This window comes from Candoia aspera, chromosome 3 (genome assembly GCF_035149785.1).
Source record: "Candoia aspera isolate rCanAsp1 chromosome 3, rCanAsp1.hap2, whole genome shotgun sequence".
NCBI classification, from domain to species: domain Eukaryota; kingdom Metazoa; phylum Chordata; class Lepidosauria; order Squamata; family Boidae; genus Candoia; species Candoia aspera.
Window position 1 is genome coordinate 187997049 of NC_086155.1, and position 24289 is coordinate 188021337.

General features: G+C 39.2%; 1 protein-coding gene across 1 annotated transcript; it reads right to left on the reverse strand.

Moving 5' to 3' along the window:
- Nucleotides 1-6876: 6876 nt before the first annotated feature.
- Nucleotides 6877-16618, reverse strand: ZNF706 (zinc finger protein 706). The gene is made up of 4 exons (XM_063299557.1): nt 16456-16618; nt 9758-9894; nt 8325-8429; nt 6877-7810 (listed from the first exon to the last, which is right to left on the reverse strand). Exons 2-3 carry the CDS (start codon nt 9890-9892, stop codon nt 8334-8336), a joined length of 231 nt encoding a protein of 76 aa, XP_063155627.1. The 5' UTR covers nt 9893-9894; nt 16456-16618; the 3' UTR covers nt 6877-7810; nt 8325-8333.
- Between the last annotated feature and the right edge of the window lie 7671 nt (nt 16619-24289).

Consider the following 24289-nt stretch of genomic DNA (forward strand, 5'->3'; position numbering starts at 1 on the left):
TGCAGACTGCTTCTACAAATTACAGTTGGATTTATCCAATGAGATTTCTTACAGTATTGCAGATTCTTCCAACCTGGTGCCCTATAGTGACAGGAAACCCTAGATTTAACAAATGAGGAAAGGGATGTCCATTTAAGTCCAAAGGGGATTAAGTGTCAAAAGGGATTCTTTGAGCCCCCCCAACACTTGGGCTTGTTGCTATAATAGCAGTAATCAGAGGGAGGCAGAAAAAATGTCCACTGCACAAATGGTGCTGTTAGGGATTGGAACTGCTTTGCTAAGCAATAGTAGCCACATAGCGCCTACCCTGGCAGGGGAATGGTACTCTTGTCTGGGCTACTATCTCGCAGTTGAGCTGGATAACAGCATTATCCCTAGCCACTTTGTTCAGGCAGCCTGATCTTCCTTGAAATTCAGGTCAAACCTGGATGGAGCAGTTCTTGTCTGGTAAATCTTAAGTCTACTAAATCAAGATCCAGTAAATAAGGGTCTTGGGAGCTACATCCCCAAGAATACCCAGGACACATACTTTTTGTCAACACAACTGGAAAACACAGATTTAAGCTGATACAGTGCTATTAACTGAGCTAGAAGTACCTGTATTGCTTTTAATGCTTTTCATATACAATTTTCCAGTACAGTACACACGTTATATTACCTGACCTCAGGATAACAACTAATTATATTTAGCATCCTTCAGCAAAGGATCATTACCTTGTCGTGGTGCTGGAGCTTGAGCACCTCAATGATGCCATGAGCTAAACCGTGAAGGGCCACCCAAGACGGGAAGGTCATGACAGAGAGGTCAGACTAAATGCGATCCCTGGGGAAGGTAATGGCAACCCACCCCAGTATTCTTGCCATGAAAACTAAATGGATCAGTACAACCAGAGATATGTCGGTATACCATCAGAAGATGAGACCCCCAGGCCGGAAGATGGTCAAAATGCTACTGGGGAGGAACAGAGGATGAGTTCAACTAGCCCCAGACGTGATGACGCAGCCAGCTCAAAGCCGAAAGGATGGCTAGCAGCCAACGGTGCTGGTGGTGAACAGCGAATCCGATGTTCTAAGGATCAACACACCATTGGAACCTGGAATGTAAGATCTATGAGCCAGGGCAAATTGGATGTGGTTATTGGTGAGATGTCAAGATTAAAGATAGACATTTTGGGCGTCAGTGAACTGAAATGGACTGGAATGGGCCACTTCACATCAGATGACCACCAGATCTACTACTGTGGACAAGAGGACCACAGAAGAAATGGAGTAGCCTTCATAATTAATAGTAAAGTGGCTAAAGCAGTGCTTGGATACAATCCAAAAAACGACAGAATGATCTCAATTCGAATTCAGGGCAAGCCATCTAACATCTCAGTGATCCAAATATACGCCCCAACCACAGATGCTGAAGAAGCTGAAGTAGAGCAGTTCTATGAGGATCTGCAGCACCTACTGGACAACACGCCTAAAAGAGATGTTATTTTCATCACAAGAGACTGGAATGCTAAGGTAGGCAGTCAAATGACACCTGGAATTACAGGTAAGCATGGCCTGGGAGAACAAAATGAAGCAGGACATAGGCTGATAGAATTTTGCCAAGACAACTCACTCTGCATAACAAACACTCTCTTCCAACAACCTAAGAGACGGCTTTATACGTGGACTTCATCAGATGGACAACACCGAAATCAGATTGACTACATCCTTTGCAGCCGAAGGTGGCGGACATCTATACAGTCAGTAAAAACAAGACCTGGAGCTGACTGTAGTTCAGATCACAAACTTATTGCACAATTTAGGATCAGACTAAAGAGATTAGGGAAGACCCACAGATCAGCTAGATATGAGCTCACTAATATTCCTAAGGAATATGCAGTGGAGGTGAAGAATAGATTTAAGGGACTGGACTTAGTAGATAGGGTCCCGGAAGAACTCTAGACAGAAGTTCGCAACCTTCTCCAGGAGGCGGCAACAAAATACATCCCAAAGAAAGAGAAAACCAAGTAGCCCAAGAAAGAAGGAAAGCAAAAGGCAACAGTGATAGGGGGAGATATGCCCAATTAAATGCAAAATTCCAGAGGTTAGCCAGAAGAGATAAGGAATTATTTTTAAACAAGCAATGCACAGAAGTGGAAGAAGACAATAGAATAGGAAGGACAAGAGACCTCTTCCAGAAAATTAGAAACATTGGAGGTAAATTCCAGGCAAAAATGGACATGATCAAAAACAAAGATGGCAAGGACCTAACAGAAGAAGAGATCAAGAAAAGGTGGCAAGAATATACAGAAGACCTGTAGAGGAAGGATAACAATATCAGGGATAGCTTTGACGGTGTGGTCAGTGAGCTAGAGCCAGACATCCTGAAGAGTGAGGTTGAATGGGCCTTAAGAAGCATTGCTAATAACAAGGCAGCAGGAGACAACGGCATCCCAGCTGAACTGTTCAAAATCTTGCAAGATGATGCTGTCGAGGTAATGCATGCTATATGCCAGCAAATTTGGAAAACACAAGAATGGCCATCAGATTGGAAAAAATCAACTTATCTCCCCATACCAAAAAAGGGAAACACTAAAGAATGTTCAAACTATTGAACAGTGGCACTCATTTCACATGCCAGTAAGGTAATGCTCAAGATCCTGCAAGGTAGACTTCAGCAATTCATGGAGCGAGAATTGCCAGAGGTACAAGCTGGGTACAAGCTGGAACTAGGGACCAAATTGCCAATATCCGCTGGATAATGGAAAAAGCCAGGAGTTTCAGAAAAACATCTATGTCTGTTTTACTGACTATCCTAAAGCCTTTGACTGTGTGGACCATAACAAATTGTGGCAAGTTCTTAGTGGTATGGGGATACCAAGTCATCTTGTACGCCTCCTGAAGAATCTGTATAACGACCAAGTAGCAACAGTAAGAACAGACCACGGAACAACGGACTGGCTTAAGATTGGGAAAGGAGTACGGCAGGGCTGTATACTCTCACCCTACCTATTCAACTTGTATGCAGAACACATCATATGACACGCTGGGCTTGAGGAATCCAAGGCTGGAGTTAAAATCGCTGGAGGAAATGATACCACTTTGATGGCTGAAAGCGAAGAGGAACTGAGGAGCCTTATGATGAAGGTGAAAGAAAAAAGTGCAAAAGCTGGCTTGCAGCTAAACCTCAAAAAAACCAAGATTATGGCAACCAGCTTGATTGATAACTGGCAAATAGAGGGAGAAAATGTAGAAGCAGTGAAAGACTTTGTATTTCTAGGTGCAAAGATTACTGCAGATGCTGACTGCAGTCAGGAAATCAGAAGACACTTAATCCTTGGGAGAAGAGCAATGACAAATCTTGATAAAATAGTTAAGAGCAGAGACATCACACTGACAACAAAGGTCTGCATAGTTAAAGCAATGGTGTTCCTCGTAGTAACATATGGCTGCGAGAGCTGGACCATAAGGAAGGCTGAGAGAAGGAAGATAGATCCTTTGGAACTGTGGTGTTGGAGGAAAATTCTGAGAGTGCCTTGGACTGCAAGAAGATCAAACCAGTCCATCCTCCAGGAAATAAAGCCAGACTGCTCACTTGAGGGGATGATATTAAAGGCAAAACTGAAATACTTTGGCCACATAATGAGAAACCAGGACACCCTGGAGAAGATGCCGATGCTAGGGAGAGTGGAGGGCAAAAGGAAGAGGGGCTGACCAAGGGCAAGGTGGATGGATGATATTCTAGAGGTGACGGACTCGTCCCTGGGGGAGCTGCGGGTGTTGACGACCGACAGGAAGCTCTGGCATGGGCTGGTCCATGAAGTCACGAAGAGTCAGAAGCGACTAAACGAATAAACAACATAGTTAGCATCGATAACCACCCAGAGCCCCCAATGGGAGGAGATAAGCGAGGACGATGGGGACGAATTGGATTGATTGATTGATCGATTGAGAAAGAAAGAAAGAAAGAAAGAAAGAAAGAAAGAAAGAAAGAAAGAAAGAAAGAAAAAAAGAAAGAAAGAAAGAAAAGAACAATTACCATTTTTGAAGATCAGCACAGCCTTATAGAAAGGAAGGTAATGAGAGTCAGCAAACAACAGCCCAATCAAAGAACTCCCAAGGAGAGAACACCACACCTACCAACACAAGCAGGGCAAGCCACGGTATATAAACTGAGAGCAAGGCCCACTCCCTCTTCGCACTGAAGATGTTGCCTAGTCTGCAAGAAAACAACAAGGCTCAGAGAGCACCAAGGACTCCACAGTCTGCTATATATCAATGAACTACCATAAACATATTATTTTGAATAAAGTACTCACAAATTAAACATTTAAAAGAGCAACTGGTTGCAAATATTTATTTGTAGGATGCATTACTGAAAACACTTTTTAGTCTCAAAGAATGCTAAACTAAGCACCATTTTTTACTATGAGACTTTACTAAGTGTCATGATGACTTTCATAAACATGCTGCAAGCGCTAGCACAGGCCCTATGAAATACATGAAAACTAGTTTCTTACATCTATCTATAATATTAAGAACAGCCAGTAAACTAAATTTTCAAAGTCTATTTCCTCTTCTTAGGGGATGCTGGCAGAGGGACAGAGAAGGAATAGCTGCCTTCTCATGCATTTACACTTCATGAAAGCAAGCTGGCTGGCACGTCAATATAAATTCAAGGTACTGGATTATATGAATTCAGCAAGTGGGGAGAAGGAATATATCAAGATTGAAGAGGTAACAATCAATGTTGTTAATCATGAATGTTCCCTTGATTTTATAGTTTACTTAAAGTACAAATTAAATCTGGAATCAAATCTATCTTTCAAAACAGAAGCACGTGCAAACCTGAAGAATTGTATGAAATAATTTAATGTAAATCCCCATGGATATGTATAGGGTCCCCCCACCATTATTTTCATTAGAGCCTTACTCTGGTTCATACTCAGACAAGACCAAAGTTTAAACTCAACCAGTCAATATATGACTGTATTAAATGCATACTTTTTAAAAATGTTGCACAAACACCCACTTCAAGAATTCTGCAGTGCCTCTTAGTGCTAGAGTTGTACCATCATATTAGTAAAACAGCAGCAACAAGCCCCAATATAACACATAGCCAGACTGCAGAAAAATTTCCTCACTTGATATAACCCAGTTTTGAAATTCAAGTACACCTGACACATTTTTCCAAGAACAGCAACAACCAAGTCTGAAGTATTAGACAGATTTTGTATTTAACATTACAGTGTTTAAACCGAATATTTTTCTAAGGTTCTTTGCTAACATGCAAACCCACAAGGTCAGGCAGCATTCCAAGAGGTGAGATATCTCCAATATTTCACAAGACTGTTGTTTTGGAATATCCACATTCAATTAGCCTTTGAAATAGGACTGTGACCAATATCGTTGGAAGGAAATGCACTACTGTATTGTGCATTTGGGCACATTATATCTTGTGCATTTCAAGTATGACAAATGATGGTTTAAACAAACTACACAAAAGCATGCTGGCTTGCTAACTACCAATAAGCACACAGTATTCATCACAGCAAAACTCTTGTGCATGTTTTCTCTAACCTTGTCTTGGTATTTCCAAACACAGATCACTCATGCTTAAGCGTATCAAATGAAACCTTTGCCATTATTTCCATTCCTTGTGCTAAACAAAGAACTAAAACTGCCCAGTTAGCATCAAGGTTAAAAAAATGACACTTGCATTAAATAGGCAGGAAATACATTTTAGACTTTTGCTTTTTAAAAGATTTTTAATCAGACACATTACAATGCACAATTGTGTCTTTTTATCCAGAATTAACAAGGTTCCATCCACAAGGTTTGGAAAGATTTCACACTTATTCCTTACACTCACTCCTTTAATCAATACAGAGAGTTAAAGATTCCTACTACTGATGGTTCCAACCCACCCAATTCGTTCCCATATGCTGAACGTCAGGAATTTCTTGTGCCCTTTAACTGGTTAGAAACAAATTATCTTTAGCAGTTTTAACTAATATATAAAACCAAGATTTAGCTTGCCCAGTGCATAGACACAAGCTACTTATAATAGCAATTCAGAAAAATGCAGTATGCCACATAAGTGGGTCAGTTGCACTAATCTAGTAGAAACTTATTTTTTGTTCCCATATAATTATAAGCAAGCCACCCACCCATTTGTTGCTAACTAGTCTGAAAGAAAATATTATATGTATCAGCTTGAGGAATGAACTTATCTGAAAGCAGCTTTCTGGAATTCCACCAAAACAAACTAAAATAAAATTAGTGAACACATAACATTTTGATTTTTTTTAAAAGGCATTCCATTTCAACTTTTCAGTACCCCTTATCAGTTTGAAAGGCAGATTTCTCCTATGGGACCTGGTTGTCATTTCACAATGAGGATATTTTATTAGGTAAGAAAAGAAAATGAAACAAGAGCTTTATTCTAATGTCAGGTATACAAGTGCAAGAAAGCTATGTAACTGGTATGGTTTACCCCAGGGTAATGAAAATAACATCAGCTTAACTGAACTGACCCTATCAGATTGGTAAACAAATAGATCATGTTATTCTTTTATGTATCAAATGTGAGACTTATGCGTGCTATCTTAACAGAATTACTTCAAAGAATTATTTCAAAAATGACTGTTCTAGGCACAAAGCAAACTTTGGTCAATATTTCTGTCAGTGTCAAACCAGTAACATAAACATAACTTCTAAGTAACCTGTCACAAATTATCAGTTAGAGTGAAAAGCACCTGGGGCAGAACTTATGGACTCTGCACCTGAAATCAGAATCCTGCTCAAACATATTTGGGAAATCTGTAACATAAAGCAACACTTCCAGGTATTAAAATTTTAACATCAACCCTACTATATGTAATCAGTTCCAACTAATCAAAGCTTCATTAGCCTTTATTTCTATTGCATATGCCATCCTATTCCTTCAAATAAGCTTTTTCAATATTTGTTTTCAAACAGGGAAACATTTACAGTAGTCATTTTTGCATATGAAAGGTTGCCAGGTGGCCCACTTCTTACGGGTTCAATTCAGAAGTTACATGGTGGGTCTTCACAACAGAAACCAGTTATTTCATGTTGCTATAGTCTGAACCATTCAGAGCATGTAAAAAACAATGTTCAGTTCAAGTATACTTCTGCTATCCCACCATTTAGTATGATGATTCACTGCTACTGCAGGTGACTCCAGTGCATAAATCCAAGATGCAAGTGCCTTTATGTATGAAGAGCGAAATTACACAATGGCCACACCAGAATAGGCACTCCAAACTGAACAGTTGAAAGTACACACTTCTTCAGTCAAAGCAGTGTTTTTTAAGAAAATGATCAGCTCAAGCAAGTAGCATACTGAATGGAGAAATTATTTCCTTTTTTCTAATGGACTTCATTAACAGCAATGAATCTACCCTAACTAAACTACTTAATTTTTGGCAGGGTGAGAAGTTCACTTGTTGAAATTTTATAAGGCAAATAAAACATGGAAATAGAATTTCTGCAAGCATTTGACCTGTGATATTGTAAAATCAAAGTACTATTTTATTAAATGAATTATTTTACACAATATGAACATCAATATAATTACAACTGTAAAAAATTTTAGAATGAACCAATTTCCAGATTTCCAAGCAGGGCACAACTTTACAATTACACAGAGTTGTCTTTACATGAAGCCCAAGAGGAACAGCATAAAAATATGAATGTTTCTATAGCCCCTTCATTTTTTGCTGATCAACAGTTCGTTAGAAAAGCAGCTGTAGATTTGTTATGTAATGTCTGACAGTAGAAGAGTCAATAGATTCCATGAATTCACCTGCAACACAAGAGTAACTTTATTAATTGAACTGTTATGTAAGTATCTTATTAACAGTATGCAATAATTTAATGCAGTGTTTTTCAAACTTGGCAACTTTAAGATGTGTAGACTTCAACTTCCAGAATTCCCCAGCCAGCATGCTGGGAGTTGAAGAATACATATCTTAAAGTTGCCAAATTTTAAAAACACTGATTTAATGTCATCCAATTTTAAAAGTAATCACCCCAAACTGCTGTAACAGAACTGGCTAAATCAAAATTAGAACATTATAAACATATCCTTTCACCCATTTATTGCAGATTTTGCAAACAGGCATGGTGATAACAATAGCCTGACTATACAAGTTAAAGTTGTAAATACAACTGCTCCCCCCGCAAAAAACTCAAGCAGCAGTTGACTTTATATTAACTCTCCATTTTCATACTCTTCAGAAATATAAGAAATATAAATGAGGCAAAATTACTTAGGATTTTTAATCAATTAGTTCAAAATTTAAATGGTACAAAATTACCGGTGAATTTTATGCCTGAACATCAGCTAATTCTGGAGGAAGGGGGGTTTTGGGATGTTTGCTCTCAAAGTGCTGCTTGAAGGTCTTGGGATCTGGCATCTGTGTCTGATTAAGGAGAGAACAGAGCTTTATGCAACACAAACATTCATACAGAATCAAGGATAGTTTCTTCTTCCTGTATCCTTAATATTTGCCAAGCTACCTTTAGCTTTTTTCACTCAATCCATAGTAAGATGGTTGGAACATTACTTGTCTCTTCCATCACTTAATTTTCCTACTTTAATATATTCACCCATGTTCAACTTTAATCCTCTTACAAATTTGCCCATATAACTGTGCCTCCACACCCAACCTTCCATTTATTTATATTTAGCTGACATTCCTTTGTAAAATCCAACAGTTCAACTTCGCATATTTTTTTATTGTTGGGGATCAGAAAACTATTATAAAATTTATTTAATAAAACAGATATACAATTTTCCCAATACACAAATAAATTATTTAGAATTGCTTAATTTTCTTGAAACCCCAATATAACATTCAAGGAAGACATTTCACCACTATCTTCTGACCACAAAAATAATGATTAATTAGGAGTCAATAACTCAGCTTTGACAGACTGAAGTTTCCATCAGCACCCCTCCTCTTTATTGTCATATACATGTTAATAAAAAAAAAAAAAGACAGCAGGAAATATGTCCACAGAAACAGACAAATCAATAACCTTCAAATTAGAAGATAACAATTTCTATAATGACTAACTATCACCCATGCTGTCTGGAATATGTGGGATTTCTAGATTAAAACATCTGGAGAGCAGATTATCCAGCCCTTGTTTAGAACCAGGGAACTCCCCAAGTAATTGATAGGTTCCCCTCACCCCCAAATTTTATTAATACATCTGCTTTGCAAGTCCTGCATAATTCATCTGTATATTTAGAAGTAGCAGCATAACTCTCTGTGAATGCTCACATTACTTCATCCTGACTACTTATAACAGTTATGCCTGATAGAATGTGATTACATATTTTACTTAACATGCTTCTTGTATTTCATATTCATTGCACACAATTTTGGAAGTCTCATACTAATATATTTTATTTAATCATTTTAATCGTATTTGTTGTTTATTCGTTCAGTCGCTTCCGACTCTTCGTGGCTTCATGGACCAGCCCACACCAGAGGGCTTAATCATATACATTGATTAAATAAAATATAGCTCTTATTTGGAATAGAACTCTTAACTATCACACCTTCTGGAGCAAGTCTCCTCAATACATTACTCTTAAGGGAAAACAGCTCTCTGAGGCAGAATTTCCTCAATACAATACAAACTTTCACACAGACGGGTGTTGCCATTACTATACCTCATATTGCTCCTGATTTAAAATCTAGGAAAGACTGCCACAATATTTGCTTTCAGAGCCTCTTACCCTACAGACGGTGCACGTATATATTAAAGCAGCTTTAGCTGCAGCCTTCTGATCATGGCCTTGTTTCTTTTTCTGTCCAGCTTGCTTTTTGGCATTTTTCTGCTGTGACTGGATTTTCTGCTGTCCACGAGCCATATCTAAAAGTTCAGAAATTATAACTGATTATTCATGTATAATTCCTAAATTAAAGGAACTTGTTGCCTGATACATGCTTAGCATTATTGCTTCAGAAGCTAAAATATGAAGTAGGGTTTTGCAATGATCCCGATTCAAAGGGCAATATGTGATTCATAGTAACAAGAGCACACATGTATAGTAGCAGCTGTCAGGAACATCTGAAGCCAAACATGTCTTTTCCCAGGATCCTTGTCAGCTGCAGAAGGCAGTTCATTTAAATACTTCAGATAAAGATTGAAGCAAACTGAGCATAAAGCTATTAGTTTATAAACGTTCAGGTGATACTGTCTATTTTGAATGGGGAGCAAGTTCAGAGTCTGGGAGTCCTCCTTGATCCTCCACTGATACTCGAAATTATATAAACTTATAAAATACTGAATAACCACATTTCACCAGTGGCAAGTGAGGGTTTTTTTTTTAATGAGCTTTGGCTGATAAGATGGTTGTGTCCCTACTTAAAGAGAGACTTGGTTTCAGTGATACATGCGCCAATAACTCCAAGTGTGGATTATTGCAACATGTTTGTGTTGTGCAGCTTCCCTTGAAGCTCTTCCAGAACTGCAGCTGTTCCAGAATGAAGCTGTATGAGTGGGAGTGGCACCACTAGAACACCCTGTGTGGAAACATTTACACTGGTTGCCAATGGCTTTCCAAGCCAAATTCAAGGTGTTTGCTTTGGTATATGAAGCCTTAAAAAGCTTAACTGCAGGACTGCTCCTCCTATACAAGTCTCCTTGGCAAACTTAGTCTTCAGTGGAGCATGGTTTGTAGGCCCTGCCACAGATACATAAAACACACAGCAAATTCTACTTCTACTCTGGTGGAGCCCATATACTAGAATATATTACTCTTGCTGTTGAAGCCGGCCTCCTCTTATTTCAATTTTGGACTTAAAACCTACCTTTCTACGGTCTAAGCATTTAGTTTTAATATTATTTCAGAATGGTTTCAGAATTCTGTATATTATACATATATATATTTGTAAGCCAAACAGAGGTATTGTAATGGGTGGGATATAAATTTATAAATTTAACTGAATTAAATAAGATATGGCTCCTGCTGAAATTGGTATTCTCACAACAAATATTCTGTCTTTCTACTATACGTCTGCCTTATATTCCAATGTCATTATTATTGTATATTTCCCTGCTCCTATCATTCCATCACTGGGGACGCGGTGGCGCTGCAGGTTAAACCGCTGCGCTGCTGAGCTTGCCGATCGGAAGGTCGACGGTTTGAATCCGTGTGATGGGGTGAGCTCCCGTTGCTAGTCCCAGCTCCTGCCAACCTAGCAGTTCGAAAACATGCAAATGTGAGTAGATCAATAGGTATCGCTTCGGCGGGAAGGTAACGGCATTCCGTGTCGTCATGCCGGCCACATGACCACGGACGGGTCTACGGACAACGCCGGCTCTAACGGCTTAGAAACGGAGATGAGCACCGCCCCCTAGAGTCGGACACGACTGGACTTTACGTCAAGGGAAACCTTTACCTTTTATCATTCCATCAAGTTTCGTGGCAAACCAATGTTTCCTAATATATTTTGTTCCACCCTAAGATTATGCATGCAGCAATGTGAATGGAATGCTACCAATCTTTCACAGGCACAGATAAGTAACAGGTTTTCCATTCAAGTACATCCAGTACAACTAAAATATCGTGATTTAAGTGATTATTATAAAGGTCCCCACAATATGCTATATTTGGTTTAAACAGATAAATATTCTATAATTCTTCAGCCCTTTGCCTTGCTGCTTGTGAATACTGGGTATTGTAATCCAACCTAGTTAAGGAAAGTTGTTTTCTCTAGTACTGCCATTTTAATGAATCTATACAAAAAATTCCCCATGTTCAAGAAACAAATAATAAATATTTATTAAATATAAATCAAATCAGCTTGGTCTTTCATTTTAGTAGAAACACCATTTTACCAGGTATGGACATACTCTTGATTTTGTATAGTTATGGACAACTGACCTTAAAGAAAATTAAACTTGCAAAGAATGAAGCTACTATCCAAACAATGCACATTTTCATGTACATATTCAGCAATAAAGTCCAAATCCAGATCTCTACAGGAGAGACTCTCCTGCCCACCAATCCTGTATAGTAGATTTCACTACCAGAATACAGGATTACAACTGCTGAAACAATGGGTTAAAAGCAGTCAGGAAGTAACTGCAGATTAAAAAAAGTCATCAGCAAAAGAATTAAACAGTTTCTTCAATTCTCCCTTGCAAAGATTACCCTACTTATCTACACAAATACTACAAGTATGGATAGGAAACACGTTTGTCACTAAGGCTACCAATCCATACATACTTGGACATTTCATGGAATGTCTGAATTGAAATTTTTTACCATTTTTTTTCAATACTTACTGCCTTTATTAACAGAATTTATATAAACAGAATTAAACAAATCTGTTAATATTTTTACTGTCCCTTGCATCTATACAGTTATAACTATAGCAAACAATATATAGTACATTCTTGCTTCTTATTTACAATTTAAAGTTGCCATTGCTTGTATCCAGTTAAACTGCTTTCAGAAAGGCAAAGTTGAAAGCAACATAACTGTCATACCAAAAAAAAAAGTCTCAAGTGAAATTCACATCTGGATCCTGCCCCAACTTTTAAGAGCTCAGGACAATATATACAGCAATATTTCTTCTTATTCTCCAAGCAGCAAAACATAACATAAAATCTAAGTTAACATGATTGGCTTGAGGTCACTCTGTTGGCTTCACACTTGGATAAGATCTGCATAAACCACCAAGTGTGCCAACAAAAATGTTCAAGTAATTTTCTTTTCAACATACTGCCTTTGTTTGCACCACATTATTCAATGTGTGAACTAGGCAGAAAATAATTATTCTGGTTTGCTTTAGTTGCTTCTTGAACCATTTTCCAACTGTGTATCATCACAATATGTCAATTTACTCTGAAAAGAAAAATGCAATAGGGACCATTTTACTGGAAAAGATAAAAAAGAGACTGAAGACAGCCAAATCCTGTCCATCTTCCAGAGATAAAAATCAATTCCATAAAAAGAATGAAAATCTGTTTTATTCAGCTTAATATTTAAAACGTATCTATTGTAATATTCACTCTGAAGTTTACTTGAATACTTACTACAGCTGCAATATGGTCAAAGAGTTTTTAACAGGTGCAAACTTTATCAGATTAGAAAATAAATGCATGGGGAAGGGATGGAGAAACTTATAATGGTGCTTTTCTAGTTTTCAAAAGTGCTAGTATTAAAAATGCTTGGAAAAGATCCGTTACCCAGTTAATCGACTTTTAAAAAAAAAAGAGATGAAAAGTTTTATAACTGATTTGATTATACATTGCAGCTTTATGTTATAACAAGCAGTAATTTCAACTGAGCCCAGTAATCAATAATAAATTGAAGACCTAAAATTCAACCATTTTCTTAGAGAAACTAAACACTAGAGGTGTAAATTTTACCATTACGTATCCCAGCTTAGCTGTCCTCAGTAAATATTAGCTTTTCTTTGTTTGATAACAGGACACAAAAATAGTAATTCTACAGGGTGGCTGAATCTCTCTGATTTCCCTGAAAGGGGAAATTTGGAAGATCTATGTTTCCCATATATACTTTATCATCCCCTCTAATTTTTCATAAATGCCCCCTTTTCTCATCTACACATCAGCAAATTAATTCAAAACAAAAAGAGAGTGACAGGCATGTGGGTTATATTTGCTACATATAAGTATGAATTACTGACAGTTAAAAAGCTGAAGATCACCTATTCTCAAAATATTGAGGGAAAATTGAGGGGCCATCACAGCCATATGCAGAGTAGATCTATACCATAGAAGTTTAATGTTGCGCTAAACATCACAGTTTTCAATTTCAGGAAGCTCTATATAATGTCATTCCTTATACATTTACAATATTCCAATATTTTAATATACACAAACTATTGTATTTTCATTTACAGGCCATGGAATGTGTTGGACAAGACCTTGGAAACCCTCTACCCAGTGCAGGTATCTACCAGTACAGCATCCCAACAGATAGCCATCCTCTACAAAAAACATTTCCAAGAAAAGAAAGTCCACTACCTTCCAAGGCAGTGTGTACCATTGCTGCAACTCCTACTGTCAGAATTTTTTTCCTGGTGTGGAATCAAAATCTACTTCCTGTAGATATTTCCTATCTTGTCTTCTGGAACAACTCTGAGCAATTCTGCCCTGTCTTCTATATGACAGCCTTTCAGATACTTAAAGATAGCTAGCATGCCTCCACGCAGTCTTCTCCTTTTTGGGCTAAACATACCCAACATCATCAACCTCATGTTTCTCCTTCATGGCCCTTATCACTTTGACTGACAAACTGAAGCATCTTCAGAGGACAGTAATATTCTTCCTAAAATGCAGTGCTCCAAGCTGGATACAATAATCTAGATATGATCTGACCAACAAAGATTAGAGAGGAACAATGTCTTCTTTTGATCTTTACATTATATTTGTGTCAATACAGCCCAAGACTGCATTTGCTTTTTTTGCAGTTGCAACACAGTTTGCTCATGCTCAGCTTGTGAACCAGGGACATCCAGATATGTAGATGTATTTATGCTTCCCTTCTCCATCCTATACCAATGACTTTGATTTTTCCTACCCAAATCTAGGACTTTTGGTGTTATTTTCAATAACAGTATCAAAATATATCTTTTCGTAGGGTTTCTTACTTCATCCAAGAAAAATAAACTCTTCTGATTAAGGAGGGTTATTATGTATATAATAATTATTACACTAGGTCAATCAACTGGAATTCAATCAGCATTATTCGTATATTTATTCGAATTTTTATTGTATATTTATTCTATATTGTAAACTGCCCAGAGTCCCTCCGGTCGGAGGAGATGGGCGGTGACAAATTTGATAAATAAACAAATAAATAAATTACACACTGGCTCCTATTATGATGCAATATTCTTCTTTCCAAAACTCATGCCACTGCCCTAAACTTATGGATAACTTGTTTGGAACTGCTGAGAATTTTTAAAAGTAGGTTCAGTAGGCTATTTCTAATAACAAATGTATAGTCTGTCCATGAGACTTCCAACTAGAAGAATTTTTTAAGTCCCAAAATAATTTTACATTTGTGACACCGGATACAGTTCTCCTGAAACTGCACAGAACTAGCATATGCTACCAAACTATTCCTGGTTTTCAAGCAAATTCACAATATATGACATCTAGTCCTGAAACAGTCAACTTTTCATTTGTAAAAGCAGACTACAATATTAAATACTTTCTTAGGCCATATTCAAGTTCTTATATTACAAATTATAGTCTGAAATAACTCTGGGGGCAACACATTATTTGACTCCCTTAACATCATCAAATCAACAGCAACACAGTTTTCCAAAGAGGACAAAACTACAAGCTGAGCAAGTCTTCAAAGTGGTATACGCCAAACAAAGTCCAGAAAGAAGTAATGCTAGATTCAACTGTCAAACATATTACATCCTTTGTGCAAGAGTTGTTTCTTAGGAGGAAATATTTACATTTGAAAACAGACAGTGCAAGTGACTGAGAAACAAATGGTAACAAGGTCTCCTATCTCTGCTCTGACACAAACTGCCTTGTACAAAGGAAGCTGAACACAAATTATTATTTGACTTAATTTGAACTTTATGATACATCATTATATTTAACCCTCCCTGTACCCAAGGCAAAAATATAATCATTCCAGATGGACTTCAAGCTGCTTGCTATGATGACAGCATCAGGCTCAGTCCCATCATGTGACTGTAAGGAAAGGAATGAAACTACAATAGGTAGTAGGACCAGAATGTTGCAGACAAGAAAAAGTTAATGGGTAAAGTATGGTTCATGCTGTGCATACAGTATTCAAACGAAGAACCCGAAGTGGAAGGGGAAAACAAAAACAGAGGTCAAATGTTGACTTTGTGCAACACATCAGACAAAAACCTCTTTTTGGACATAGACAGGACTCAAGAGGCTGACCTCAGAGGAACATCTCCACCAGCCTCACCTATCCAAGGTAAACAGGTATTCCCAGTAAAACCACTGCATATCCTTAGTTAACTTCTCCCAGGAAGCCCGGTAAGTAGTTTTTAAACAAAAACAGAGGAGGAGGGTAAATACAAAGAAACGTCGTTTCCCTAATCGTGGATAAGACTCACTTCAAGAAGCGATTTTAGAAAGGGCAGCCCCGTCCCAGCTGAGCGCCCACCCACCTTTCCCGGGACCGCGGAGAAGAGAAGCAAATGCCGTGTCAAGCCGTTGCCCCTCCGGGTCCGCGCAACAATGTGTCCGGCCGTCACCCCGAAACGCCCTACTCGACTCCGGAGGAACGCGGGGCCTCCTCCCCACCGCCCTGGGGAAAAGGACTCCGGCTGGCCGGTCGGTCGGGAGGGCGCTGCCCCCCGCGCTAAGCAGGCGGTCGGCCTCGCCGCCGAGGAGCCCGCGGGCCCGGCGGGGCGGCAACGGCCCCCACCCCCCGTCTTCTCCCGCCTCGCTTACCCGGGCTGCGGCTTCTCTCGCCGGCGAGGCGTCAGTCGACGGCGAGGGGAGGCTCCGCGCAGCCCAGCAGCAGCGGCCGCCGCTCCCGCCGCCGCCGCCGCCGCCGCCCGCCCGAAAGGATGGAGGAGCCCACGCGCCTTCCTGTCCGTCTTCCTGTCTGTCGGCCGGTCCGTCAGTCCGTCGGCAGCCCCACCTTCGCCGCCCCGCGCACGCGCCGGGCCACCCCTCGCCACCCCTCCCCTCCCCACGCGCCGCCCCGAGCCGAGCGCGAGGCAAGGCCACTCCCGCCAACGCCTTACCCGGCTGCGCCCGCGCTGAGCCAATGGCGGCGCCTCGCCGTTACCTCAGGCGGGCGCGGGAGCGGCGGGGAGAAAGGGGCGCGCGCGGGAGTCCGGAGAGCTCCGTCTCTCTCCGCTCCCCTCCGGTCCGGGACCGCCGCGCTTCTTCAGCGGGCGGGAAATGAAGACCTCCGGCATGTTGCACTACGTGTTGCCTCGGGAGCGGAGTAGGAGTTATGGGCTTTTTAGTCCTCCCTACTTGGGAAGATCCCTGGGGAGCTGGGGGTGTTGATGACCGACAGGAAGCTCTGGCGTGGGCTGGTCCGTGAAGTCACGAAGAGTCAGAAGCGACTAAACGAATAAACAACAAAACTTGGGAAGAGCCTGATTGGACAAGACGCGGGAAACACATTTACCCCCTTAGTCGGCTAAAGCTTTCGGAGTGTCTTCAGTTGGAGGAATATAAATGAAAGTATACGTGGGTGGGTTTCGTTGTGGTTGAGTCGGGTTGTTGATTTTTTTTAACTTATGTAATTATCTTCTTAGTATGCAATAATTTAATGCATTGTTTTTCAAACTTGGCAACTTCAAGATGTGTAGACTTCAACTCTCATGCTGGCTGGAGAATTCTGGGAGTTGAAGTCCACACATCTTGGAAGTTGAGAAAGGACTGGTAGAGCAGCCCAACTCGCAAAAGTGCGACTCCAGAATTGAAATACCCCCAACGACAGGCTGGCTGGGGAATTCTGGGTGTTGAAGTCCACACATCTTAAAGTTGCCAAGGTTGAAAAACACTGATTTAAATAAATAAATCAAGAAGTTGCACTGTTTATGTCTGAATTTGCTTATTTATATAAGCTCCTAATGAACCATCGTGATACAAGTGAGACTGAAGTTCTTGATTTATTGAAAGGTGCAACTTTCTATTTGGTTCACCCTGGTGTTTATCCAGTAATCTGAGCTTCATCATGAACAATCACAGTGTCATTCAAGACAGTATGGATAGAAAATAACAAAAGTTAGGGTTGAATAATGAAGTCTGTGTCCTAAAATTCCATGTTTTTACAAATGGGCACAGATGTGATAATATGCTGGTTTTTAATTTGTGTAGTTAGCCAAACGTATATCCTGCCACTCCAAAAATAATAGGGGGAGGGGCTGTTGGTCCAAAAGAGGTGATGCTTTGCAGAAAATGAGTCTAGTTTTGGTAGAATAAAATACCAAGGAACTAAGCATAAAGGTTATTACCCATTTCCAGATGCTCTGAGCACAAAGTACTGGCTCTGCGCTATATTCTACTGATTGCCTTTTTTCCAAGTTTAAATAGGCTGCATAGCTACACCCTTCATGGGAATAAATCCTGTTGGGTTCAGATTTAAGGCCGTAAAGGATTTAGGATCAGATTGCCTAAAAAAATGGCCTGTTCTTCTATGAACCGTCCTGGTGATTATGTTTAGTTGCAGAGGCCCTGTTTTTGTTAGGTCCAATTATGAGGTTACAGAGATGAACATGAGAAAGAAGATAAATAGAAGTGGCTTATTTGCAGTGGGATAAAGATTTTGGAACACTTTGCTAGTCCAGATAATTATGGCCCTCTCTGTTCTCAGGTAACTACAGCTGTTTCAAGGTGTTCTTAAAACATAATATAGGTTCTCAACCATCAATACTATCAAAGAACATGGATCCCATCTGATAGAACTAAAAATAACACTTTTTCTGAAAAGGATGGACAGGGAGCAGACAGATAGATAATTCATTACTTTGGTGAGTTTTAAAAAATTAAAATTTCAGGATTTATCCTAGGCTGCAACTAGATTATTTCTGAATCCTATCTGTACTATGAGTATGACCACTTGAAAACCATTGATCTGGGATTTTTAATCATTGGCTTTAGCTTTTGTTTATTTAACTAATTCATTTTTCAAATGTATATGCTTTCAAATCTTAAATCAACTCATGGTGGCTTACAAAAAAATGAAACATAAAACCACTACAATAGCAGCAGATCAAGAGAAACATACTACAATAAATGAAACACGATTAACAAATACAATTCAGTGCCTAATAATTTTTGTCTATGCTTTGCATGTCTGTTCAGAAGTGAGACCCATCGAAAGCTCAAAAGCCCTTACTCCAAAACAGGTGTTCATAGCACTATAGTTTATTCAGTACTTAATGTTGACCTATTTGGAGATTTTAAAAAATACATATTTTTGAATTTAACATGTGAAGCATCTCCAGGAATTATACCACACTAAAGTATATTTTAGAGCATCGTGTGGCACAGAGTGGTAGGTGGCAGTATTGCAACCAAAACTCCCCACGACCCGAGTTTGATCCCAGCGGAAGCTGGATTCTCAGGTAGCCGGCTCAGGTCAACTCAGCCTTCCATCCTTCCGAGGTCAGTAAAATGAGTACCCAGCTTGCTGGGGAAGGTGACGACTGGGGCAGGCAATGGCAAACCGCCCCGCTCTATAGTCTGCCAAGAAAATGTCGCGAAAGCAGCATCCCCCCAAAGGGTCAGACATGACTCAGTGGTTGCACAGGGGACCTTTCACACACAAAGTATATTTTAAATGTGCAAAACAGTAAAAGATAATATAATTGGTAAAATTGTAATGAATGGCTATGAGTAGCAGAACAGTACTCTCCTGAGGTATCAGGTGCCAGATAAGTGAAAATATTCCTAAATTGTAATAAAGTTGACTAATGCTTTATCTCTAGGGGAAATGTATTCCATGGAATAGAACACTATATTCTAATACTAAAGGAACTAAAATATTTGTTTCAATAATTTAATTGACATTAATTATTCTAATTGTTTTTATTTTGTGTTCTATTTTATTAAATTGTAATTGGGTTGGATACTCTTTATGAAAGCAGTATGTGGAACTGAATACATTTCAATTAAATATATTTAAGAAAACATGTTATATAAAATATTTAATCACTTTATATAAATCTAATAATTTTTATACAAAGCATTGTAATATATTGTCTAGGCATGTATTCTACATAATTATTAACACAAAAATCATAATTACTAATAGAGAATTGCTAATAGAACAGCAGTAGAAAATTAAGAATGCAACATCAATACCGATTTTACAATATTAAAAAAGGCAAATTAAAAAAAAACTAATTAAGTGATCAACTAAATATTTTCCAGAAAAAAATGAGCTAATTCTTAAAGTGAAATAGAATTCCTTTGGAAGGTTTTCACAGCCTAATTGCAGCTATGAAAAAAAAAGCTGTTTTCTTTAATCCCAACTATTGTTGGGACAAACCAGAGAGCTTCTGTAGATGGTAGGTGGGCAAGCCAGTCAGGGGTGTAGTTAGATAGTAACCTTGGTTTACTCTGAATTAAAAGTCCACCATGGGCCTAACGGAATGCATGCTTTGATTGTAATGTATGGTATGTAACTTTTCCAGGCTTCAAATGTCATCGCTAGCACTTCAAAAATGTATCCAGAAAAATACTGGAAATGAGTGTAAGGATGCAGGTTGGTTTTGAGTTGGGGTGGCTACATCAATATATAATTGGTGTATGCTGTTTCATACCTAGAGGAGCTGAGAATGCAATATTTAGAACTGATGGTTGGAAAGTTTGAGAGTTGCAGTCCAACACTTCTGAAAACTGGTGAAACCTCTCTTTTGCTAAAGTGTTTAAAATACAACATGCCCACCTTTGTTGACTGCAGTCAATGAGAACAATTACTTTGCATTTTTTTTCTCTTTTCTGTATGTCGTCTTCGTAACTGTAGCCAACTGTTAAATGCTTTGGTTGTTTAGTTTGTCAAGCTTATATTGCTTGTTATAATATGTTATTTATACATTTTTTTTGCTTGTACTTATATAAAGAAAAGAGATACTTGCTAAAGAGCTTGCAATCTAAAATTAGTCAGTGCAGGAAACAGGAGGAGGGTAGGTGTTTCACTTGTAACAGCTGTGTATGAACATGAGCAATGGCAGCTACATGTAATAAACCCTCCTAAGGAATATTCATCTTTACAGGTCCTCATGTTTTCAGAAAGGATTTCTGCAGCCATTTGCACCCTTGGCTCATTTGCTTTGTTTTTAATAGCTTCTATTTTATCAGCACATCTAAGATGACCTGTTCCCATTTACTTGTAATTAAGTTATTGGAGCAGGGACCTTGTCACAGGTTTGATACCCAAGGGTTGTTTACTCAGACTCACCAAGACATTCCCAAATGAGACACTGCACACAGACCTTTTCACCCCTTTTATGTTGGGTGGTTCCTTTACTTATAAAACCACTAGTTACAGTATAAAAGTGCCTTTTTTCTTACCTACAGTAGGTGGCCAACTAATACAATTCTTTCCAACTAACCTATGCGTCTATCACTATACTATTTGTATTAGTAACACTACTAACAATTCTACTACCTTTAGAACCCAGTTCTCCTTTAAGTGGACAGTTTCACTTGCTTCTTCTCTATCTTTGCTACAAGTCTTGACTGCTCTCACCCTCTCTGTCTTCTGCTTCTCCTAAACACCCCACACCCAACTGTTCTAAACCCAGGGCTTTTAACCATCTCCCAGCCCTCCTTACGCCAAGGTGTGTTAGGCTTAAAGGGGAAGGAAAACACTTAAAGGGTGCTTACAATTTTAGTACAGTCCATCCTGCCACAGACCTCTCTTTTCCTATAGAGTAAATACCATAGCAATCTTAATAGGAGTCTCTGTCCTGAAGAAGGCTACACAAGAACTTTTAAAACATTGATATGCTGTTTTTCTACACAGAAAGCACTTGTTATATAAAACAGTATACTATGAGGAGAGGGATGCGGTGGCGCTGCGGGTTAAACCGCTGAGCTGTCGATCGGAAGGTCAGCGGTTCGAAACCGCGCAGCGGGGTGAGCTCCCGTTGCTAGTCCCAGCTCCTGCTCACCTAGCAGTTCGAAAACATGCAAATGTGAGTAGATCAATAGGTACCGCTTCGGTGGGAAGGTAACGGCGTTCCGAGTCATGCTGGCCACATGACCCGGAAGTGTCTATGACAACGCCGGCTCCAAGGCTTAGAAACGGAGATGAGCACCGCCCCCTAGAGTCGGATTCGACTGGACTTTACGTCAAGGGAAACCTTTACCTTTACCTATGAGGTGAGGTCCCATCTGCAGTGTAATATGGGGCAGCTCTGAAGTGGCTTTGTCCCATCCGAGTTGTGGGATGTGCTAGTATGATTATGAATCATCTTGAATGTTTTGAAGAGTTTCAGTTTCTGCAAAGTTATAACCATTTCATTACAGTATGTGATACTGTCGGATGTCCCATTTGCAACAATGCAGTACTGTAGTTAACTCCTGATAGAGGAACTGCGGTAACAACTTAAGTTCTTAGAGTAGCCTTTCTCAACTCAGGTTCTGTTAGAGGTTACTAGGGGCTCATGAGAGATCGTGATTGAAGGAAAACAACCTTTTTTTAACTTTGTGTGCTGTGCAAAGTTACACTCACAGTGGTATGAACTTCTATGTGCTGCAGTTCAACTGCTCATATGCTGCATTGCTGTTTTTGTAAATGTTGTAAAACGTGAATTGTGTAGGTTAAAGATGAATTGTATTGTGAAGTTTACCTATTTTCTGCCATTTTTATGCAGGGTTTCCCTAAGACCTGAACATTATTTCAAGAGTTCTTCCAGGGTAAAAAGGTTGAGAAAGGTTGTCTTAAAGATATCAAAAGGTGCTTCCTGGTCTTCATTTATGAATGAAGGTATAAAATCAAGCTAATGGGAACCCAAAATCACAAGGCTTTTCCTGTGTGAAATCAGAGAACAGAGTTGTTTTTCCTTTCCCACCTGTTTTAATGGATGTTTTATGTTAAGTGTTTTAATGTTGTTTTCCTGTTTTTAAATGAGACTGTTAACAATTTTAAAATGTTTCCTGGGAAACAATCCATAATTGTTTTTAATAAATAAAGTATGACCAGGTTAAAAGGTATTTGATAAACCTCATGAAAAAGAATTTAAGGTTTGTTTTGTTCTATTTTTCAAGTCTTTTTGAAAAGGGAGAAGAACACAGATGTAGCAAGAGTCCTAGATTCTAGAAATGCATTTGCCACTCAGAAATAAGTAGTTGGAAATGGTAAAGGATGCATGTCCTCAGGTTAAACAAGAGCAAGTAAGTTTCCATTTAAGTGTTATCATGAAACAAGAACATTTGTTTCAGTAACTAGCTGCTAATATCCCAGTTTCATACTTAATTAAATTATAAGCTTATAATGGGCCAGATGAAATTGCTTGCCATCTTGTCCTTGAGTAGTCTGGTAGGACCACAAATTTGTACTCTCTGGACATTCCTGAAATAGCTCTTGCTTTGTCACTTCCTAAAGCTGCATTACAATTATACTATTACAGCATTGTGCAATATCCTTGTTTGTCATAGTATTATTTAACTCCCATTAGACTATACAGAATAATTGTTGCTCCAAAGCCTGGAAACAAGAATAGAAAAAGTGAATCGTAGGAGACAGCCAAAGGTAGGCAAGCCAAAGGAAAATAAGATAAAAGCATGGAAATGAAGAAAGTGCACGTCCAGAATCAAAAGCTGAAAAGCGGAATTATTTGTATAATCAAAATGCAATAGTTAAGAAGCAGCAAACTACTTGAGAGCAGAGAGCACTAGCTAGTCAGTAATGGCACAGGACAGGGAAGTTTAAAGTTGGCCCCAAGATGGTATGACTAGGAGACAAGATGATTGTTTTCCTAGGAACAAAATGATGTGGGAAGATTTGGATTAAGACTGCATATTAGTTCCACCATATTCCTTGACATTCAGAAATCATCCATCCATCTTAAATAATGTTCACACCTGACTCTTCTTCATCTTCCCTTTCTAGCCAACATTTCTGCAACTGGTTTCACTGGGCATCTTTCTCACATGGTCATCCAGATGGTCGGTTTATTCCTAATTGGAAATAGGATTAGGTTTTTATGCTGCTTGAATCACCCTCTCAATGCAGCATTGACACCCTGGCTGGCCTGGGCATCCACAGTATGGTTTGGCAGGGGGGAATGAGGGCCATTCACTTGTTCATGATGTAATTCCGCAAATGATGTGGATTATGCAGTGATGCAACTTGCCTAATAAACATTACGTGTGCAATGTTGTCATGATGTGTATGATGCCATTCTGCTGGACACGTCTGCTAGCTAGTTTCACCTGCTAGGCTGAGCCAAGTTGGTTTTAACCTGAGCTCTGAAGCATATTTCACATACCTAATTGTCTGGCTTCTTACATCTCTAGACTGCCTTTCATTTTGACTGACTGACCCAGCCATGCATAAAAATAGGATACATTTATGCATGCATCCAACTCGTGCGCACGCACACACTTTTTGGCATATGAATGTTATGAGAAACATTTAAAGGCTGACTGTAAAAGGTGAGCAAACAGGAATTGTTGAGGGCAGAATAGCTGATCTCTTCAACAGTACCTGGGCCAAGGTAAGCTGAAAAGCTGTGACTGGACAGGCTATAAGAGAGGGCACTAGGCGAGGGAGCAAGAGAGTTGCTCAGGACTGCAAATATTGCAGCAA